Source organism: Sebastes umbrosus, chromosome 5 (genome assembly GCF_015220745.1).
Source record: "Sebastes umbrosus isolate fSebUmb1 chromosome 5, fSebUmb1.pri, whole genome shotgun sequence".
Taxonomy (NCBI): Eukaryota; Metazoa; Chordata; class Actinopteri; order Perciformes; family Sebastidae; genus Sebastes; species Sebastes umbrosus.
The window spans coordinates 7,124,953-7,146,843 of record NC_051273.1 but is presented as its reverse complement, the minus strand read 5'-3'; the positions used below and the strand labels follow the sequence as shown (position 1 = coordinate 7,146,843).

The 21,891-nt window shown below is 42.1% G+C and overlaps 1 protein-coding gene and 1 non-coding gene across 2 annotated transcripts in view; one reads left to right on the top strand and one right to left on the bottom strand.

Annotated features, from left to right (window-relative positions):
* The window catches only part of hmcn1 (hemicentin 1), a 92,132-nt gene that overhangs the window by 40,823 nt on the left and 29,418 nt on the right, over positions 1–21,891 (top strand). Inside the window, exons 16-41 of the mRNA XM_037770770.1 lie at positions 443–634; positions 719–814; positions 2,524–2,651; positions 2,739–2,883; positions 4,279–4,391; positions 5,897–6,056; positions 7,892–8,057; positions 8,781–8,908; positions 9,387–9,638; positions 9,873–9,968; positions 10,194–10,388; positions 11,070–11,200; positions 12,024–12,171; positions 12,387–12,513; positions 13,117–13,271; positions 13,400–13,678; positions 14,170–14,451; positions 15,889–15,997; positions 16,075–16,244; positions 16,491–16,645; positions 16,785–16,908; positions 17,075–17,176; positions 18,012–18,188; positions 18,405–18,556; positions 18,815–18,938; positions 21,653–21,828. Of these exons, the coding sequence (XP_037626698.1) occupies positions 443–634; positions 719–814; positions 2,524–2,651; positions 2,739–2,883; positions 4,279–4,391; positions 5,897–6,056; positions 7,892–8,057; positions 8,781–8,908; positions 9,387–9,638; positions 9,873–9,968; positions 10,194–10,388; positions 11,070–11,200; positions 12,024–12,171; positions 12,387–12,513; positions 13,117–13,271; positions 13,400–13,678; positions 14,170–14,451; positions 15,889–15,997; positions 16,075–16,244; positions 16,491–16,645; positions 16,785–16,908; positions 17,075–17,176; positions 18,012–18,188; positions 18,405–18,556; positions 18,815–18,938; positions 21,653–21,828 (4,082 nt within the window). The remainder of the gene's footprint in view (positions 1–442; positions 635–718; positions 815–2,523; positions 2,652–2,738; positions 2,884–4,278; positions 4,392–5,896; positions 6,057–7,891; positions 8,058–8,780; positions 8,909–9,386; positions 9,639–9,872; positions 9,969–10,193; positions 10,389–11,069; positions 11,201–12,023; positions 12,172–12,386; positions 12,514–13,116; positions 13,272–13,399; positions 13,679–14,169; positions 14,452–15,888; positions 15,998–16,074; positions 16,245–16,490; positions 16,646–16,784; positions 16,909–17,074; positions 17,177–18,011; positions 18,189–18,404; positions 18,557–18,814; positions 18,939–21,652; positions 21,829–21,891) is intronic.
* On the bottom strand, positions 15,352–15,433 carry trnas-aga. The gene has a single exon. It is a non-coding gene; the product is annotated as a tRNA-Ser (tRNA).

Sequence of the window (21,891 nt, the reverse complement as noted above, 5' to 3'; positions counted from 1 at the left end):
ATATTTTCTGATAACACTACTCGTGTTATGTGATTTGTTTAAAGATGAGAGGGTGATGTCAACACCACTGTCCTTAAAAGCAACATTATGAAAGTGTTATTGGGGAAAATGTCATTATGAAATAAAAGCAGACTTTTGAAAAAGCGCATTTTTAAATAAAATTATCTATTATGAAATGAAAATAAAAATGTCCTATAAAGCGATACTATAGAATAGGATATATTTATTATTTATGTGATTATTTATTTCATAATTATTTATTCAATATTTAACACTTTGGCACTCGATATACACACAGTTCAGTACATCTGGTCCTAAAATCAGTAGTGAACAACCGGAGCTTACATGATGGACAGCTTGATTGTCTGTGGAATGCAATACAGATGGATGGATATCCCCTAAACTTTTTGACCTTTTCCATCTTCAACCTTGATCGTTCCAGCCGCACCCAAGTTCACCCGAGAGCCATCAGATGTGGCGGTGGACATCGGCTCCAATGTGACCCTGTTATGCCTCGCCCAAGGTCACCCCGAACCACAGATCACCTGGAGGAGAGACGATGGACTTCCAATTTTCAACAGGCCCCGGGCATATGGCACTATTACACAGAGCAGGGAAGCTCTACATATCACCAGTAAGTTTTTATGTGATATGTATGCATACACATAACACATGAAAATGCTCTAAGTTTATGCCTAAATATACTTTTTTCTCTCAGACCTATGGGTGGAGGATGAGGCGGTGTATATCTGTGAGGCTCACAACCACTTCGGCAGAATCCAGGCCCAGGCCGGAGTCACTGTGACTGGACTGAGTAAGTGCTACATTTGTTACAATTAACTTTCCTGAACTGAAAACACACTGTGAAAGGGTTAAAGTCGGAAGCCTTGGTTATACTTTCCGTAAGGACGGTCACACGGACATGAGCGGATGTGGAATCGTGACGAGGAAATGTTTGGATCTTTCTCCTCGAGGCAAACCAACATTATCAAAGCTTGTCAAAGTTCTCTATTTTCTCTGCCTATCCGCGTCCGCGAAAACCTGCCGCAAGAACCCTCACAAAGGGGTGTGTCTGATGGTGTGACGTCACTTTGGCTGTGCGAACACTTGCAAACTCCGCGGATACGCCAAGCAGCGGTTAAGTTTGTACGGAAATTAGCCCGCTACAACGGTGGCAGTGGCAACGGTACTAATAAAAATGGTCGCTGTCTGACCATCCTGCTACGTTGATTTGAATGGGAATGTCCATTCTACTCATATTCTATTTCTATGGCATATACACACTCACACATGCTTACATTCTTTCATTCATTCCTTTTTGCTGAATATGCATTTTTCTGAGTATGTCTGATCAAAGATCATATCTACTCTCCATGCCCAGTACATTTTCTAAAACAACATACAGTACCTTTGAGTGCCTACATCTGTCTGTATGTCCTTGTGGTCGTGTGTGTGTGTCTGTGTGTGTGTGTGTCTCTGTTTCGGTCTTTACACGTGAGTGTGAGTTCATTAGCACATTTCAGTGGGGTGTGTTTGAACACATGGGTCTTGTTAACCACTGTTTCTGTTTCACCGTTTTCTTTACAGTGGAAACACACTGAGCTCTTATATGTGGGCCAGAGGTTAGAAACCACAGACCCACCCAGATGACATATATTACTGCCCCACTGCCCTATTTCCCCACTGACAACGCTGTCTCATGAGGCCCACACACCCAATGCAGAAGCACATGTAAAGTAGCTTCTTTGGACAGTGATGGAAGTAGCAATGAAGTTGGCATGAACGTTTATGTGCGTGTCAGTCAGGGCGGTTGTCAAATTCCCCTTGACGACACCCTGTTGTCTATCACAGCCCTCATAGATGACATCAGCGTTGTCTGCGTGAACACAGCCAAACCATTGATGTCATTAAGTGTGTGTGTGTGCGTGTGTGTGTGTGTATGTGTGTTTATGTAGATGTTGTGTATATGTATGCATATGTGAGGGAAGAAATGGGTGTGTTAATACTTTTAACAGCTGTGGAAAATACATACTGTATATGCTGTATTGTTCGTGTGTTTATAGCAACCAAGCATTCCCTATTCATCATACAGTACACACACAAACACTTACACATGTGCGTCCTTTAAGTTTTGCCAGAGGCAAAGACCTTTGATCTTAATATATTATGTTTGTCTGAAAATAAATACAACCACACTTTTCTGTCCATTCTGTTGACACACAAAATTTGAAACATTTGTCATATTATTTTCTGAATTTTATGGCTGTCTGGGACATGTGATATTTTCTTTAAGGATGAACTGGATTGTGTGTGTGTGTGTGTGTGTGTGTGTGGCCTCTATGCACAGAAGAGGCTGCTACCGACATACTGTACATCTCAACCGTATCAAATAGCTTCACATGAATTTACAGCTCCCTGCTGATATGAATCTACTTAATCATTTTTCTTGTATACTTCATCCTCTCAGCCTCCTTGATTTTTGTTTTACTTTAGCTCTGTATAACTGTTTGCTGGTATCCGCAGCCTTGCCTGTCATTGCGATGAGTCCAACTGTGCTCAGTGTGATCGAGGACCAGCAGTTGACTTTGCCCTGTGTGCTATTGGCTGGGAATCCGCTGCCTGAGAGGCAGTGGCTACACAACTACGGCTTGGTGAGTACAGCTTTTAAATGTCTTCCATGTCTTTATTTTAAATAGCCACAATTTCATTTGATCCAATTTAACCTACAAATCTTTCAGCTGACCTCAGACCAGTACCTGACAGTGAGGAGGGACGGCAGTCTGCATATCGAGAGAGTCCAGCTGGACGATTCGGGTGACTACACCTGTTTGGCTGAAAACGTTATCGGAGCCACCAACCATACTACCACTGTCAACGTCTATGGTAGAGTACAAAAACTTACATACAAACCAACTATAAACAGACATGCATATGCCCAAAAAGCACAGTAGTTAAGTCTTTAAGGTACCTTGTCGAGTTTTTGAGCACCATTTGGACCCATATAGAGTGGTGCAGGGATGACGTATTTTTGTAGTCAAACCCGGAAGTTAGGATTGTCCTGGGTTCCCTCGACTCTTTTGTTCACAAATGAACACTTTTATGATTTTTGAAGTGTGAATGCAATCACCAGACGTAAAATTCTAATGTTACGCTATAAACAAACTACACCACTGTCGCATGACTTCATGTCACCACCACTAGGCTAAAGGCGGCATTCATTTGATGTAAAAGGTACCTAAAAAGGAGAAACAGAAGATCCAAAGACAATGTTCTTGTTGAAATGGCAACATTTTACTTTACGCCTCCCTATTTAGCATTTATAAGCAGTATATAAACATTAAATAAATGGTTTACACACTATAGTTCCTGGTTCCTGGTATTGTGCATACTGGGACACTTAATGGAACTGAGCCATGGTTAATGTTATAAAGCACCTATGCTGTTTCTGCAATGAAGAGTCAAAACATCTTCTATGAAAAAGGCCTATTGTAAATGTTTTATTAGATATGAAATGCCCCTTCTGCTTTTTCTTTTTCTTTTACTCTGTTTCCTCCTCCATTTCTCACTGCCCCACTTAAAAGTCTCCTTTACACTGCAGAGGGCTCTTAACCTCATGAATAGGATTATCTTTGAGGTTGCATTAAAACCAGGAGCAGCTGAAGTACTGGCAGAGTTTGGAGCACAGTAAGAGGGGAAAATGTGTTCTCCATTTATACCAAAGTCAGCCATTGCCAGATTCTACCAACTTAAATAGGAATTGTCCGCAGCATGTACGCAAAAGCTCCCTCATGAAATTAGGTCAGTCCTTTTCAGCTTTATGTACACAAAGCACTGTACATTTACACTATGTAGGTCAGTGTATAACTACATTTAACATAATAACCTATGAGAAATACTTTCCATAGAGCCTACATAATGCAAAGTACATAATGCAGACCACCATGCAATACTGGCTCGTATCGTGTACACTGTATGATTTTGTTGTTTAGTTAAATCACATTTTTCATTTCCAAGAAGATGCTCCAAGCCTCCCAGGGCTGATCTGTTCTGCAGATTCCCAGGGTTGTGACAAACAACAAAAACAAGACAGATAGTGAAGTAGAGAGGGAAAGGACAAGAAAGGGAAGAATAAAATAAGAGACACACGCAGACAACCAAACACACACTATATACAGAGCACGAATGCATCTTTACAACCAGATTTTGTAAATACTTGGTGAACGTATGTATGCACAAAAACATATTAGACTGACTGTGTCTTAATTTTTATGTTTCCAGTGATTCCTACCATTCAGTATGGCCCTCAGGTGTTCAGCACAATTGAGGGCACACCCATCACTCTGCCCTGCTATGCCAGTGGAGAACCCACCCCTGATATTACCTGGTCCAAGGTATGTATTGACATTACCTGTCTTAGTATAAAGTGCACCATAAGAGCCAGTACTTTGCTTGCAGTGGTGTGCTGTTTTCCTGCCACTTAAGACCTTTATTTTCTCTCCATGAATGCCAAAATAATAAAAGGGAGACCACATGAAAAGTATGTCAAAAAGCATGCAGATCAAATGTATAACAGCTAAGATCGCTCATGATGCATCAGATTTTGGCCAAATATCACCAGATGAGACTCCACAACATGCAGCATTAGGAAAGCTCTATCGTATATATATCTATAAGTAAGCAATGTCATGCCATACCAAAGTCGGAATTGTTTTTTACTGACAGCTTCACATGTCCAAGAGGCATTTTATGATGTTTTGACTCACAAACTCTCTGCACAGATACTTGTAAGTGATTGCTGTTATGGAGCTCAATTGGATTTGAAACATGCACTATTTGTGTTCATGTAGTATGGCTGTGCAGATTTGGGCAGAGATAAGCTCAACTTGAATTGAGTCCAGATGTGGATGCACTGTTTTTAACTACAAGGAAACAGGTCTTTGTGTTGTTTTGTGTCAAATGTCAGGGTTGCTATATATATTTTAGCACAATACTTACTCTATTGATGGGCTCTGGCAAGACAATAGCACATGATAGGAACATGTCTGTGTGAGGGTATATGTATGTGCCTCATGTGCTGCTCCATGAAATCAGCTCTACCTGTGTCCATTAGTACAGTGTTCTCAGTCTTTACTTGTGCACTTTTGTGTGCTGGTGTATGTATGTGGACAGTTCCTCCCTCTTTTCCATCTTTTACACTAGTTTCTCGGAGTTGTAAAAGCAATGCTGTTAAAGTGAACAGGGCTACAGGGACATATGAAACTAGACTCTGTTAAGTTTTGCACCAGCTGTGAAGATGTGATTCCCTCTGATTCCTTTTGCTGTTCTCTGTAACATCAATCAAGTCAAGTAAAGTTAGTCATGTCAGATCTAGTCTTGCATAGCCAGACCTATCTCTAAAGCGCCGTGTCAGCGCTAAAGAAACATCTGGCTCCACACGTTATCATTCTGGTATAGAAAAAAAACGCTCTGGTTTGGCTTGTTTGTATTTCTTTAAACCAATCACAATCGTCTTGGGCGGCGCTATGCACAGGATGCAGCAAAGATGCCCTTGCAAAATAGAAAGCGTAGATAGCAGAAAGGGAGGAGAATGCCGCCTGAAATACGTGGCCAATGGCAGGCTTATACCCACAGTCTATATCCGGTGACGACACAATCCTGACGCACTGACATCACATTTGCCTCGGGTTTTGGTTTATTTGATTGTATAACTATTAACATTTTTATTCACAGCCCTTTTATTCAACAGCAGTGAAGAAAATTGTAAATTTAAGAACGCTTAGTTGGTCAAACCACACATCCTGCCTCTTTCTTGGACACCGCTTCAAGTGTTAATAAAGCTGAGTTAACGAAACAAACTCTGGCCCCTGCCCTTTCCCTGCTGTGATTTGTCTTGTAGGGTGGGGAGCTGCTGTACTTGGGTGGTCCAGCTTTCTCCCAGAATTCTGACGGCAGCCTCCTCATCACCTCCCCCTCTGGAAATGAGACCGGAGAGTTCATCTGCACAGCTACCAATGCTGCCGGCTACGCCTCCAGGAAGGTCCAGCTCACTGTCTATGGTAAACCTCATCACCAGCTAAAGGACCTATAAAGTCTGTACAGAGATAAAGGAGCTATATGTAGCATTTAACGCCAAGAATTTATTACTAAATTAATTGATTAGTATAATTACAATGACCATTGTCTAGCAGCCTCTACCAGCCGCCAAACTACAATACAAATCATGTCTTTGTGTCGGATTTTGCAATAAAATTACTTCAAGGCACAAAGTTAGATGCTTAACACTACAAATCAGGATTTAATATCCACTACTTAAAGGTATAATATGTAAACGTTGTTGGTTGCTGTTTGCAAAACACCGCATTCAAAGTTGGCAACTCCACCACAGCTCAACGAGCAAGGGACGGTGAGAGAGCAGCGATGGTGGAGCGAGCTATAGAATGAATGAAGAGAGGGAGCGCCATTTGTGAGAAAAAAAACAAACAGTGAATCAGAGAAATCAAATGTTATTTTATGATTGTTTTACAGCAGTTAGGTTCTAACGCACAAATATACACAACCGCAACTCCTACACCTCTGCACAACCCTGTGGGAAGGTGCCGAGTTGCCAGATTTTGAATGAATGCGGCCAAAGGGCAGACTGTCCTCTCTGCTTGGTGTGTGTGCCTCGGCACACTGATAGCAGCACACAGCAGAGGAGATTGAGAGGAACAGGGGAAACGCACAGCAACAAAACCGTTCTCATCCGTGAAATACGGCTGCTTTATTAGCTCAAGGGGAACTTGTGCCTCGGTATCAGACATCGAGTGGCGTGACAAAGTGGCAGTATTTGACGACCTGTAAGGGCTGCACACCCTGTGCACTGTTATTGGCTGTGAAATACACCCCCACGTGGGGCCCAGAGGCTCTTTGCTGAAGCACAGCAGAGTCCCGAAAACCGCAAATCAGAAGAAAAGAGAAAATCCAGAGTCTCTGTAGATACAGACACCAACACACACTTCTAGTTGGCCATAAGTGATGATTGAGAGGGATTCTTTTTGTATCAGTCTATACAATGTTTTTTAGGAAATTCTTGCATATTATACCTTTTATAGCTTTCAACTTTGTAGTTTACGTTGTTCATGTGCAGATCCAGTGTCCTCAATGGCAGTTATTGATTTATAAATCCAATCATAAGGTTAAACTTCTGAACTTTAACGTTTCTAAATCCTAGAATACGCAGTTACTCACAGTCATGGCCCACTTACGATAGCAAATGTGTATAGGCGTGAAAATGGGCAGATATTCAAGGGCTCAGCAAGTCACTGTCTCCACTTTCCTCACAGTTCTGCTTGTGCTACTGTCCATGTTCAGTGCTCAACCGCTCTGATCGTCTCTGGAGGAGGTGGTTTTCAGAAAATAGGGAGATAAATATGTGCCAACCTGCTTTCCGCTTTTTTAATTTACCTGACAGCTGGTAGAAATTGCAGTAACTTGGGTGACAGCTATATACTGTATGCAGGATTTTATTATCTCTAGCCCATTTATTGAAAAATTACTTTTGCTTGATAATCCCCACCTCCCTAAATCAATATGATGACCACCTATAAAGGTAGCCGCTCTAAGAAAATATATAGAAAATTGCTTTTCTGACGTTGTGGGCAACAGGTTGTATGACTTTGTACTTATGTATAGTCACATAAATCCATTATGAGCAGTGGCAGATACTGTAAAGGAGGAAGGAACAATACCAACACACTCATTGCAACAGGAAGCAATTTTATTAAATCTCTTGTTGTCTTTTTCTCTTTTGAAATTAACTCTTTGTTTGCATCCTTATACTTTATTTATACTTTGTCACATTAATGTCTAAGAACTTTGAATTGAGTCGCTGTGTCTGTGTATGTATGTCCAGTCCGTCCTAGAACCAATGTTGGCGGCGACGGAGGTTCAGCAGAGCCGATGAGAATGTCAGTGATTGAGGGTGAGGACGCCATTTTGCCATGCGAGGTCCACAGCGTCCCACCTCCCACCATAAGCTGGGCCAAGGAGAGGCAGCTCATCTCCCCTTTCTCTCCCAGGTAAAACACATACAGAACCACACACAGCACTGCTGTTGTTTATTGATAATCCAACAACCCCTTGTACACTGCTGAGGTACATTATTTAAGCCATTTTTCAGACACACACCTTGCTGCCTTAAAATACACCCCCTCAAATAATATTGTCCATTAAATATACTGTAAATAAACATTTGATAAAATCATGTCACCCTTGCTGTAACCTCAAAGTTTGTAGTTCTAAAAGACTAAGAGAACCTCCATGCTGTCTACATCGCTATGCTCTGTCTGTGGACCGTTCGTAGCCTCAGGGTATAGTTTGTGGTTTTATGAGATGACTGAGTAATCATACTCTTCTCTGTGATCTGTTATACCTACTGTGCGCCTGCCACAGTAGCTGTGATTGTGGTTGATGGTGGATTAGTAAGAATTACTGAAGTATCTGTTTAGAGAAATTAGCGAATAAATCATTGAGTGGGAAAAAACCTGTGTGTATGTGTGTGTGTGTGTGTGTGTGTGTGTGCGTGTGTGTGTGTGTGTGTGTGTGTGTGTGTGTGTGTGTGCGTGCGTGCGTGCGTGCGTGCGTGCGTGCGTGCGTGTGTGTGTGTGTGTGTGTGTGTGTGTGTGCGTGTGCGTGCGTGCGTGTGTGTGATTTTGCTTGTTTTGTAATTGGAAGCTTTTCACTCAGACTTTCACTTTACAGTTTAGTTAATTGTTGTTTGTGTGTGTATGTGTTCCCCCCAGACACACTCAGCTTCCCTCAGGCTCTATGAAGATCTTGGAGACCAGAGTTTCAGACAGTGGACTTTATGTGTGTGTTGCCTCGAATATTGCTGGCAACTTTACACAATCCATTGAGCTGAGGGTTTTGGGTAAGTTCAAAGATCACAAATACTAACAAAAATGTAATAGTGGTATTATCAAGGGTTCCTGAGCAGCTATAACTTTTTTTCTTTTATGGACGTAAGGATTCCTGTTTGTCTAAGTTTACTATGTCAAAGAACATTTTAAGGTACCATAAAAAGATCACATGATGAAATGTGCAATCATTTGGATCAACATTTCCCTTCTCTTAGCTGTCATGTAATTGATTCTGTCAGCTATTGCTGAACAGCATTGAAAACTACCCATTCAATACTCATTTCTACATTACCCAAGAGAGTTGAGAGAGTTGCAGTCTAGACATACTGTCATTTGGGACTACATAGAATAACTACTGAATGACAGAAGCACATACACTATAGAAGCTAAACTTCCAGGCCCATAATATATCTGTGTGACGAATAACATTCAGGTGCAGACAAAGCATTAAAGCTTAGTTAATCTGGTCCTCTGTCATCTGTCCTGCAGTGCCCCCCAGTATCCAGGCTGGCCCCAGGGTAATGAAGGTCCAGGTGGGTCACCCTGTGGAGCTACCCTGTGTGGTGAGAGGGGTCCCAGAGCCCACCCTCACCTGGACAAAGGGTGATGAGAAGTACCCAGTATCACCTGATGGCAGCCTGGCACTGAGAAATGTGGGGCTGGCTAATGAAGGAACCTACACCTGCACAGCCACCAACACTGCAGGCAGAGACGAGGCTCGAGTTCAGCTTCTTGTGCAAGGTTGGTTTCAGTCAATGCCTTGATCCCACACACTTGCATTGTGTTCATTGTACTTTCATGTTTTTAAATGTTTTCAGAGTTGTATTTTTATTTAATTTATTAAGATTAAACCAAATGACAAAAATGTGCAGCACAAAACATTGTACACATGCTAAAGTAAGACATAATGTACTGTACCGTATGTTCAGTTCCGTTTGTATCTCCCTGTTTGATTATGTGTTTGTGGGTTTCCAGTGCCCCCTGTGGTCGAGGTGTTGGAGCCCCCCTTTAATAGTCCCCTGCAGGAGAGAGTTGCAAACCAGCGTATTGCATTCCCATGTCCTGCCAAAGGTAAAGGAAAATATCCACCCACCCTCTGACATTATGAAGAAGAAGATAATTGTCTATTTTGTTTCCCTGTGTAGGATAACAAAACTCACTAACCACTCTAATAGTGAAAATTATATACTATACTTCACTTTCAAAAATAATGATGTGTGTCAAGAACACCACATCCTTTTTGCCAACGGTGTGGGTTTCATTTTCGCCCTTGCCCTATCTCCTTCTCTCTTTCAGGCCTTCCTAAGCCAGTGATTCGGTGGTTGCGTAATGGCCAGGAGCTGGTGGGTAATGAGCCCGGCGTGTCCATCCTGGAGGACGGTACACTGCTGATTCTGGCCTCTGTGTCACCGCTGGACAATGGAGAGTATGTCTGTGCTGCCGTCAATGATGCTGGATCCACTGAGAGGAAGTACCAGCTCAAAGTTAATGGTGATAGTCTTATTCTCTTTGGTTCTGAGCTGTGACTTTAGAATAGGTTTACAAGTAATTTGCTGACACATCGCTGAAACAGTACAGTAGCTATTATCTTATCCAGGAATCCGGGCAAGTACCAGAAGTAAGTCACCATTACTGCGGAGGCGTGCCCTTCATGTTTGAATGCAAGTTGTCCTAAGAAGTGTACAGTTTTCTACTTTGATCTTTACTTTCTATGTAACGTTACTTTTGACAATGATGTCCAGGAGTTTGGGAAGAACCTGTGCAGTTCTCAGCTGCCTATCATCATTTGGTCGCCATCACAAACAGAACACGTACAAAGTGTCTGCTAACCGTGTTAACTGGTGATTCTCAGCCGAATGTATTGTGGTTGCTCGTAGTGGCGGCAGTTGTGTCCTCGTAAAAGCCTTCAATTTGACCTTAATCAATTTTAAATACATACTCATCTGTGTTTTTTATCTACGGCAACCATTTATGTAAGTTACTACGAGCAACCACAGATGCTTTCGGCCTAAAGTCACCAGTTAATACTGTTAGCAGACAGTAAAGTCACTACGACTTGCCACCGCAGTAATGGTGGCGGCGCTAGAAGCAGTCGCCGGATTCGTCTATAGTTTGCATCCATTTGATTCCATGGAAACTAATGCTGAGTAATCACCTTTGACACCTCCACAGTCCCCCCAGTTTTCCGTGGCGGGGAAACGCCAGGCAACGTGTCATTGGTTCTGAGCCAGTCCACCAGCTTGGTGTGTGATGTCATAGGAAGTCCGACCCCGGTCATCACCTGGTACAAGGATGGGACTCATGTAGGTGAAATCACATTGAATAAGCTGTTAACATATATTTAAATAAAAAATGTTGATCCAGTTTTTGTACAAATGTTCTACTTCATTTAAAGGTAAATACACACATCAGAAACACAGTCAGAGAGATTAAGTAACATGCTGCCGTATAATTTTCATAACCTATACTTAAACGGTGGTCAAGTAAGTCCTCTACAAGGATTGGATCACAAAACTTGACAGGCATAAGAGTAATGAGAAATTATAATGACCTTTCCTTTCATTTATTAAGTGCTCATAGAGACTGAGTGAGCTCTAATCACAGGCTACACTGTCCAGGAGAACAGACCCGAATATCCCCGTGGATCCTGTGTGTATGCAGCCAGGCCAGCCATGGTCAAAGCTGTAATGACAGAGTAATTATGATAAATTGATGCGAGAACAGAGAGTTAGCACACAATTTGCTGTAATATCCCAGTCAGCTGGCTGCTTTTTGTTCCCTTGGCTGCCTTACAAATTATTCCTGCATGAGCAGATGGGAAAATCAGAGCGCTTACTTTAATCTGTTAATTATGAGCAATGTAACGAACGATGCTCTCTAAATGTTTTTGGCTCCAAGCAACACAACTGACATGTTTTGTACATTGTTTTAATCATATTCCTCAGCAGACTAGTTCTTTGGCTCTCAGACAGCAGTTGATTTTCAGTTCTGCTGTTTTCTTAGACCTTTATCATGATGTCTTACAATTAGCCCCACAATTACTGTCGGGCAGTATTTCCTAAACTGTAACTTATGCTATTGTTTTAGCTTTTGTGTTTGATTTAATGTATTTATGTTGATCGACAGGTAGTAACTAGCAGCAGCATCCAGATTCTTGACAAGGGAAAAACCCTGAGACTACTGAAGGCAGCCACAGCAGACGCAGGCAGCTACAGCTGTAAAGCGATCAACATCGCCGGCAGCACAGAAAAGGATTTCTTCCTGGATATACTGGGTGAGTGAGGGCAGTGAGCAGTTGTCTATGGAAACCCCCATAATTACGGGGAAAGAGCTGTGTGCAGACTTGTGGACATACAGAACTTGAAATTAATGGATAACGCTTTTGATACATAATAGCAGCCACATATGAAGGACTCTAAAGCTTTCTCATTTAATCAGTTTCTTGATGAGTCAGCTAATATACAACAATACTCTCGCTCTGTGCTCCAGTCCCACCGACCATCGTGGGGTCAGGCTCTCCTCAAGATATTTCAGCCATTGTCAAACAGGAGGTCAGCCTGGAGTGCAACGTGCAAGGAGTGCCCTTTCCCACAATCCAGTGGTACAAGGACAGGAAGTAAGTGCCTTCTACTCATGAATGTATAATAAGACCTGGATACGGTGCCACTGCTCAGCCTTGCTTCTAATTTTTTCCAGTGGCCACTGGCGTGCGGTACTGCAACAAAAATCCCCATATGGCCCTAAAAGCATTTTCCCCATAGACCACTATTGTGAAAGAGACTACTGTAAAATTGTTGACAGGACACCTTGGACTGCAAACAAGGTCAATTATGGCTCTTTCTATCATGCTTTTTAGATCCATGGAGGTTTTATGTTTGTAAAACTTTCCTCTAGCCGAGAAAAATGATTTAAAAATCTGTGACATCATCACAATGTAAAGTCTATGGGCCGAACGGGAACTTGCGGGTGATGCCAGCGGTAGAAACACTAGTGCACATATTCAGTGGGCTGCATACCCTGGAAGTAAACCTGGCAGCTAGAAATCTTTTTTGGCATATGCGCCAGGCCAGCAATTCTCATTGGAATGAATACATATGGCGCCTTGGGGTCCGGTGTCCAGTTGTTATAATACATCCATGCTTCTAATATCAGAGTATTAACTGTCTATTTTATGGTAAGAATTATCAAACAAATTGAATAAACTGGGTTCTGTTTCTAGGCCGGTGTTTCTTGGTGATCCCAACCTAGAGGTCACCAACAGGGGTCAGCTTTTGAGGATAAAAAGTGCCCGTCTTGGAGACAAGGCCCGCTACCAGTGTAGTGTCACAAATACAGCTGGCAAACAGTCCAAGGACTTCGACCTCAGTGTTTATGGTGAGTGTGGATTTTGACAGATCCTACGCAGTCAGGTACTACATGCAAAGTCTGCTCTTCATACGGTAACCTAACATGACAGCTGCATTACAAATTTCAGATTCAAAATGTTTGTGCCATTGTTCTAGTGCCCCCCTCCATCAAAGGTGCTAACATAACCACAGAGGTCACAGCCCTGCTGGACACGGTGGTAACACTGGAGTGCGAGGCACGTGGAGTGCCGCTTCCCACCATCACCTGGTACCGCAACGGAGAGGCCATCCTGTCCAACCGACAGGTTCAGTACGTCGAACGAGGCCACTACCTGAAGATCCCTCGGGCGCAGGCTACAGATGTTGGCCAGTACACCTGCAAGGTGACCAGCGTGGCCGGGAATGCTGAGAAGAGCTATGAACTGGACGTCTACTGTAAGTAACCTGATAAACTACAAACATCTGTGTGTCAGCTTGAAACAAAAGCTTTTAGAAACTTTTTCTATGTAATTTAGTAAATCTAGAGCACATTTTGACATTAACTCTGAACATAAGTTCCCATTGTCTCTGTAGTTGCAGTCCTTCTCATATGTTCTAAGCTCTGAAGCTTATTATTATATTAATCAGAGCTTTAAGGCATTTCACTCACAAAGCAAAAAGACATTTGCAGCAGGCAAGAATAATTTCAAACAGCTGTGGATAGTCGGCAAACAATTTAATGCAAAAATAAAATACTTGATACTAGAAGAGCATGAAAATGGATACAGCGTGGAGGACTTGATGCGTAAAGCAATTTTACATGTTGTTGGCTGATGAAAGCCTTGAGTGTAAGATATAAGTAAGTTATCAGTCAAGCAGAAAAGTCCTTGAAGCTTTAACCCTTTTGTTCTGTTCCTTTTTTATGCATCTCCCCATCCTCCCCCCAGTGCCTCCTACCATTGCAGGGGGTGATGATGGGCCAACTGAGAGGAAAGTGGTCCTCAGTAAGCCTCTGATCCTGGAGTGTGATGCTGGGGGACACCCTCCCCCCTCCCTCACATGGCTGAAGGATGGCATTCCTGTGCGTGATGGTGAAAGTGTCCGTCTTCTCGAGCAGGGGAGTAAAATAGAAATCCTCTCAGCCACGGTGTCAGACTCAGGACGTTACGTCTGCGTGGCTACGAGCATCGCTGGAGAGAAGGAGGTCAAATACGACGTCAGAGTTTTAGGTACACACGCACATAATTATATACTATACTGACACTAACATGCACAGCAGGTACACACACTCATGCCTCATTGTTTTTATTATTACATTGTCACCGTCTGGCAGACCCAAACCCAACGAGACTTGATGAGAAGACAAGTAGGCTATTTCTATGCCTTGAAAAATGCTTACAGCTTACCTTTTTAAATTATTTTAAAAAGAACTTGCTGTTCTTTCCACATCGATTTCTTTTTTGGACCTCAATTGTAGTTCTAGTTCTAGTCTCATTACTGAAAATAAAGATGGATTTGTCTACCTGCGCAGTATATGAACAGCAGTTCAGCATTTAGTTCCCCACAGCTCACACGGACAGCAAGTTCAAAAGAAGTAGAAGCCAAACATTTGATTCAGCCGAAGCCAGGTAAAAACACATCAGAGAGAAAAGACTTCAGAGAAGGTTGTTATCTTAACGTGGCCACCCAGTTAAAATGTGTTTTATAGCTGCTGAGAGCCAGGATATCTGTTGAGGACTCATCCTGGTCCAGGTTACCTCAGCCATAACGTGTGGAGCCATGTGGCTTGAGCTGTCATCATAAATCAGAAACTATCCTGAAAGCACTCTCAATATGGCTCCAAGTGGGAGATAAATCATGTTTGTAAAAACTTGATATGCTTTCTACCTCTAACTCTTTCACAATGCTTATCAGTAAATGCCAGAGGAGATAACAATGCTTTCTTCTGGATATAAAACAGGTGGAGTTGTCTAAATTTGTCTTGAAGCACTTCTGTAACCACATTGTAAACAGGAAGTACCCTCTCCGGCATCTAATCCCTCTGAGTCAACCTACTCACTCCAACGACTACAGCCTGTCATGTTTAGTTTATTCTTCAACAGTTTGCGTCAGCTGGAAAAGCATTGCACCGTTGTCGGCAGGATTTGAACCTGCGCGGGGAGACCCCAATGGATTTCTAGTCCATCGCCTTAACCACTCGGCCACGACAACTGCAACCTGAGCTGAAATAGTTCTGTTATCCTGAAGCTGTTGCTATCTACACCATGTGTGCATTCCACATGGGAAACAGACACCTGCCGTTTCACTGTGGCTTTGCACGTCTGACTGATACACCCACAAGAACTCTTCATAAAAACCAGAACATTCAGTTTTAGAGCCAGAGACCCCAGGCAGCAGATTTTATCTTTACATTCCTCATACCATTTTACTGATCTTCTCTGATATTGTTACTATCAACAACAAGAAATAGAGAAAATAAATAGAAGTAATGGAATAACAGTTCCAAAGTTGTGATATTACAATTTAAAAAAAACAGCCTTTGATTCACCCTAACTTGGTTTTCCAGTCTCAAACATAAGGAAATATCAATTTTAAAAGTTTTCCAGAGTCGAATATACTGAATTATTACTTCAAAACGTCACAGACATTTATTTTTTCAATCCTAGTTCCTCCTTTCATTGATGGAGCCGATGACGTGACAGACAGCACGGTGATAATCAACAGCCCTCTGGAGCTGGAGTGTCAAGCCACAGGAACACCTGCACCGGTCATCACGTAAGAGCTCCATCTTATGCATACAGATAAACAGATTTAAATATACATACATTATCTCTAAAACAATTCTTTTCCAGGTGGTATAAAGATGGAAAACCAGTCAGACAGGGTGAGGGGTTGCGAGTAGCAGCCAACGGTCGACGCCTGGTCGTTTCCCGCGCTCAGGTCTCTGACACGGCTCGTTTTCAATGTGTGGCCACTAATGAAGCAGGAGACCACGAGAGGGACTTCAGTGTGGTTGTCCATGGTAAAATATTAACATTATTTCTCATATGTTTTGCAGTAAAATGTATTTTCTGACAACAAATGAATATACTGGATAGTTTTGCATGCACTATAATTGTAATAAATGTAATTTGTGCTTTAAATGCAAGCCACAGGGACGCTCCCACTTTGGGTAAATAAAACTCTCTGCCTTTTTGTGATGTCCTTTTTTCCAAATTTGGTGCTAAGTGTTTTTAAGAGAATAACTCTATCCTCTTCATCTCCCCAGTTCCTCCATCCATTCGTACCACCGGGCCTGCTGAACGTGCAGTGGTTCTCCACAAGTCCATCAGTCTGGAGTGCATCTCCAGCGGCATCCCTCCTCCCAGCATTACCTGGCTTAAAGACGGCCGACCTGTCGACACAACACAGGGGCACCTTAAGGTTGGTTCCCTGAATATCAATTCATAAATTTGAAAATGGCAAATTCTTCCGACATGTAGAATATACTTTTAACATGAAAAGTAGTTACCAGTCTGAATTCTCTGTGTCCTGTGTGCGTTTGTGCTTGTATCTATCACAGCTGGAGTCGGCAGGCAGAATGCTAAAGGTCAAAGAGGCAAGACTAGAAGATTCTGGGAGATACACTTGCCTGGCCACCAATGCAGCTGGTGAAGCCCAACAGCACATACGGCTCAGTGTCCATGGTAACTTAAAGATACACACAGCACTATCTCTGCATGTTTCTGTCCCTTGTCTCACTCTTCTCCTGGTTTCTGTCGTGTATATACTCTCCCCTCTCTGTGTCGAGGGACTAGGTGGAGACAGGAGAGTGTCATCTGATAAATTATTGTTCTTATGTGTGTCCCTCAGAGCCTCCCAGCATCCCCTACTCTGGACAGATCATCAACCAGACCATCCTGTCAGGCTTTCCCACTGAGCTGGAGTGCAAGGCCACAGGCAACCCATTACCTGGTAAGACGGCTCACAAACTTCCTCCTCCGTCCTGCTGTGCTCACCCGCAGGCTCCGGGGCGGAGTTTCCTCTGACTGCTGAGTTGGAATTGGCTGTACTGCTGCTTTCCTTATCTCTAACCATTAATGGAACAGCGGAAAATTGACCTCAGATGTCTCCCTACAGGCAGCTTCACTCTCTTCCCACTGCCTTTCTTTCCAGTGTACAAGCTCAGTACAGATAAGCAGTCACATTCCAGTGTAATTGAACTCTTTTCTTGGTGGGCAGGTGTTTTATTCCAACAATCTGATATCTGTGCAACAAGGAAAATATTTTATTCAATTTTAAGCTCCATTATCCTAAGCAAAGAGATCTGGTTTGCAGGCTACTCTGCTCTGTTGATGATTCAACAAAAACATGAACAATCCATATAAATATAAATATAAATATAAATATAAATATAAATGATTATTTCTCAATGTCTTCAACCACAAATAGTCAGATAGTAAATTCAGTTACTTGTTTATGAAGCACTAAATGGTAAAATAGATCAAAATACATGTCTCTGAACTGCTTCTGTGTTCCAAACTTTCGAGACTTTTAATAGCTGGTGAGGGTAAGCTTACTTTTCTGAAAACAAAGTACAATGAAGCAGCTTTTAGTTTCTATGCACCACATGTCTGAAACAAATGTACACAAACTCGAAGCTAATCAAGGATAAAACATTTCTGCTTTTTATCCAATGTTGTGTTGTTTCTGCACTGCAACTGCACTCCAGCCTTTATTCCTAACCCTTCTCTGATGTAGCTGTGATGTTGCTTTATGTAAAGCACTTTTAATTACCTTTGTGCTTCAGCTATCACTTGGTACAAGGATGGCCGACCGCTGACAAGTGCAGCTGGCGTGACTATGCTGAAGCGTGGCCAGGTGCTGGAGATTGAACGAGCTCAACTGTCTGATGCTGGGATGTACAGATGCGTAGCGCTGAACCTGGCTGGAGTTGCTGAGATATCCCACAGCCTGCAGGTGTATGGTGAGTACATACATTAATCAGAGATCTACTGATGCTTTATGAAATCAGATAAGCAGACATCAAAACAAATGTTTCTCTATAATTAGAAGATGACTAAGTGGTCAAGATATGCTTCAGTTATCCACCTTTTTAAAACTCCAGAAGCATTGTAGAATTTTTCTGTACCTGACTATGTGTCATGCATTTATGCAATCATTTCTATTTCCGTCCTTGCAGTGCCTCCGGTCATCTCCAGCCGAGGTGGCACAGTAACAGTTGTGGTGAACGAAGCTGCCAGGCTGGAGTGTGAGGCCACCGGCGTTCCTCTGCCCAGCCTCACATGGCTCAAAGACGGCAGCCCCGTGGCGAGTGTATCACATGGCATACAGGTGAATACACATTATTCTAAACTCATATCAGTATCATTATATAGATGTTTGTTGTGAGCCAAAATGTGGCATAAATTTCCCTCAAATTGTTATATTGAATTAAATTAAACATATACATTATAAGCCTACATTTGTATGAAACGTGTCAGAGAGTCATGATATTATTCTGTAGGTTTTTTGATGGCTATGTTTGTGTGTATTTGTGTGTGTGCTGTGTGCTATGATCGGATCTCTGACCTGTTTCTGTCTCCCTCCCAGGTGTTGTCTGGTGGCAGAGTGCTGTCTCTGAACAGTGCACTGGTTAGTGATACAGGCAGGTACACCTGTGTGGCTGTCAACGCTGGAGGAGAACAGCATAGAGAGTACGACCTGAGAGTTTATGGTGAGTAAATAAGCATTTATCAGTAGTTGTTACACACTATATGTGCAATGATTCTGTACAAATACAATATACATATGGCTACATATTTTACAGTATTTTACCATAGAAATAAGAGGTTATATGATAAATATGAGTCTGAGTATTAAAAAATTAGTAATAGCAGGTTTTTAGCTCCAGTGATGGATCAATAAATCAATTAGTCAAACGATTTTTCAAGAAAAAAAAAGCCCCAAATTCTCTGTTTCCAGCCTCTCAAATGTGACAATCTTCAGCTTTTCTTTGTCTTGTATGACAGTAAACTGAATATCTTAGTGTTTTGGACTGCTAGTCAAACAGAGAAAATAAACCCAATTAAAATATGTCACCTTCAGCTCAGGGATTTTCACTATTCTCTGACATTTTACTGACATAACAATGAATTTATTAATTGAGAAAATAACCAGCGGATATATCAACACTGAAAATAAGTTGCTGCTGTAGGAGGTTTCATTCTTATGTTTTAATTTTCAGTGGTGGGTTTTCCCTTTTGTTTACATTTGGATCATAGATTGAGCCTTTTATCAGACAACAATGACATCACTTTAACTCATCATCATGATCCAGACTTAACAAAAAAAACAGGCCTTGGATGAGAAGTGTCTTTTTTTTTTAAATTGGGATGCTTTAAAATTAGCATGAATTTTAGTATTAAAATAGTTGTAAAACCTTAGTTTCATTTGCCAAGTTGTTGGCAGGCGCTGTTGAAACAAAAGTACTTATGTTCAGTTCTACTCCTTAGGACTTCCTGTTCATAACTTTAATGTCTTTTCCTTGTCCCCTTCTTGTTTTACTGAGTAATGGTTGTGGCCGACTGTAGTATGTCTTTCAACAGAGCAGCAGATCCAGCACGAAACACGAATGAAAATACTGAAACAATATTTGAAAAAGGCCTCGAGCAAAACATGTGCATGTAGAGGAAGTGTGATGTGACTAAGTTTAGCATTTCAATAAACCTTGTCAGTTTCCTACACAGAGCTGAGCTTGATGCAGGTCAGTTGTTATACAAGTCTGATCAAAGCTAATGTCACTGAGCTAACAGGAGACACGTAGTTTACATATAAAGTCTGCGCTTGTGTGCGTCTGTCCCTGTATGTCTGTTTGAACATATGTATGCAGAATACAAACATCCTCATGACGTGCGTTTCCTCAGAAAGATCAAACAGAGCTTGTCCAGAGAAATAAAGGCAGATTTGTTGTGGGGTAATTGCTACCATTCTTCTGCAGCTTCCTGTGTCTGGCCTGAGTTGAGGGCCTGTTTCCTTCTTTCCCCAGTGACCATAATGTCAGGGGATAATTGGCCAGCAGTCACTTTCTATATCAGGCCAGATTCACCCAAAAAGGGGGATTGTCCTGTCTCATGAAACACTGATAAACAGAAGCTTAGATGAACAAAATTACTACTTGACATACACTCACCGGCCACTTTATTAGGCACACCTGTTCAATTGCTTGTTAACACAAATAGCTAATCAGCCAATCACATGGCAGTAACTCAATGCATTTAGGCATCTAGAGGTGGTGAAGACGACTTGCTGAAGTTCAAACCGAGCATCAGAATGGGGAAGAAAGGGGATTTAAGTGACTTTGAACGTGGCATGGTTGTTGGTGCCAGACGGGCTGGTCTGAGTATTTCAAAAACTGCTGATCTACTGGGATTTTCACGCACAACCATCTCTAGGGTTTACAGAGAATGGTCCGAAAAAGAGAAAATATCCAGTGAGCGGCAGTTGTGTGGACGAAAATGCCTTGTTGTGATGTCAGAGGAGAATGGGCAGAGTGGTTGGAGATGATAGAAAGGCAACAGTAACTCAAATAACCACTCGTTACAACCAAGGTATGCAGAATACTATCTCTGAACGCACAACACGTCCAACCTTGAAGCAGATGGGCTACAGCAGCAGAAGACCACCCGGTACTAGCACCGGACACTTTATTAGGTATACCTTCTACCTAATAAAGTGGCCGGTGAGTGTAGATGTTATACTTAAAGAGTCCAGTCTGCTATTTGAATAGAGACATTGGGCCTCATGCAAGAACCACTGGTACGAACAGATCGTTCTTAAGTGGCATGTAGGAGGGATTTAACAGAACTCGTTGCATTCGCCAATTTTCTTGTATTTTGAATTTTCTCTTAGGTATGAAGGTGTATAATAATAGTCATTTGCAATTAGTCTGCTGTTATCCAAACCTAAGGTTTTCACTAATGGATTGCATATTTCATTACAAATAATGAAAATAAATAAATGAACAGGGGAACAAAAACATTCTCATGGTAGTTTCTTTGCTCAGGAGTCATTATGTATCTCAGTGCATGTTAGCAATTTCCGTGGAGATTATGTTTCATGAACTTCTTGGAAATGAAGCTACTCTGATTGTTAATACCACAAACAAATGTTGAACTGGTTTAATGATGCTGTCATGGCCCAACATAGAATTAGTACTTAAAGAGCACCAGATGATGAGAGCCTTTGCATCTCAGGAAGTAATTATTCTGTTTGCTTATGAGGAAGAGTTCACTGCATTTAGAGCGGCCTAGCAGGCTAACTTTCAAGGCCAATTAATGTAAAAGAGGATGTGAATATTGGGTAAGCATATCTCATTTACTGTCTCATTTTGTATTCTCTTCATTCTGTCAGAGAAACATTTTAAGTAACTTGCCTTCATGTCTGCCACAGTGCCACCGAACATTAAGGGGGAGGAGATGAATGCCACGGTGATGCTCGGTCGTCCAGTGGAGCTGCACTGCCAGAGCGATGCAATCCCTCCACCTACCCTCTCCTGGCGCAAAGACGGCCGCCCACTTTTCAGGAAGCCTGGTCTGACTGTCTCAGCGGATGGGAGTGTGCTCAAGGTACATTAAGAGTTACATGTAGAGATTTTAAAATGGTTCCTCCCAATCAAAACCTTTGTACTT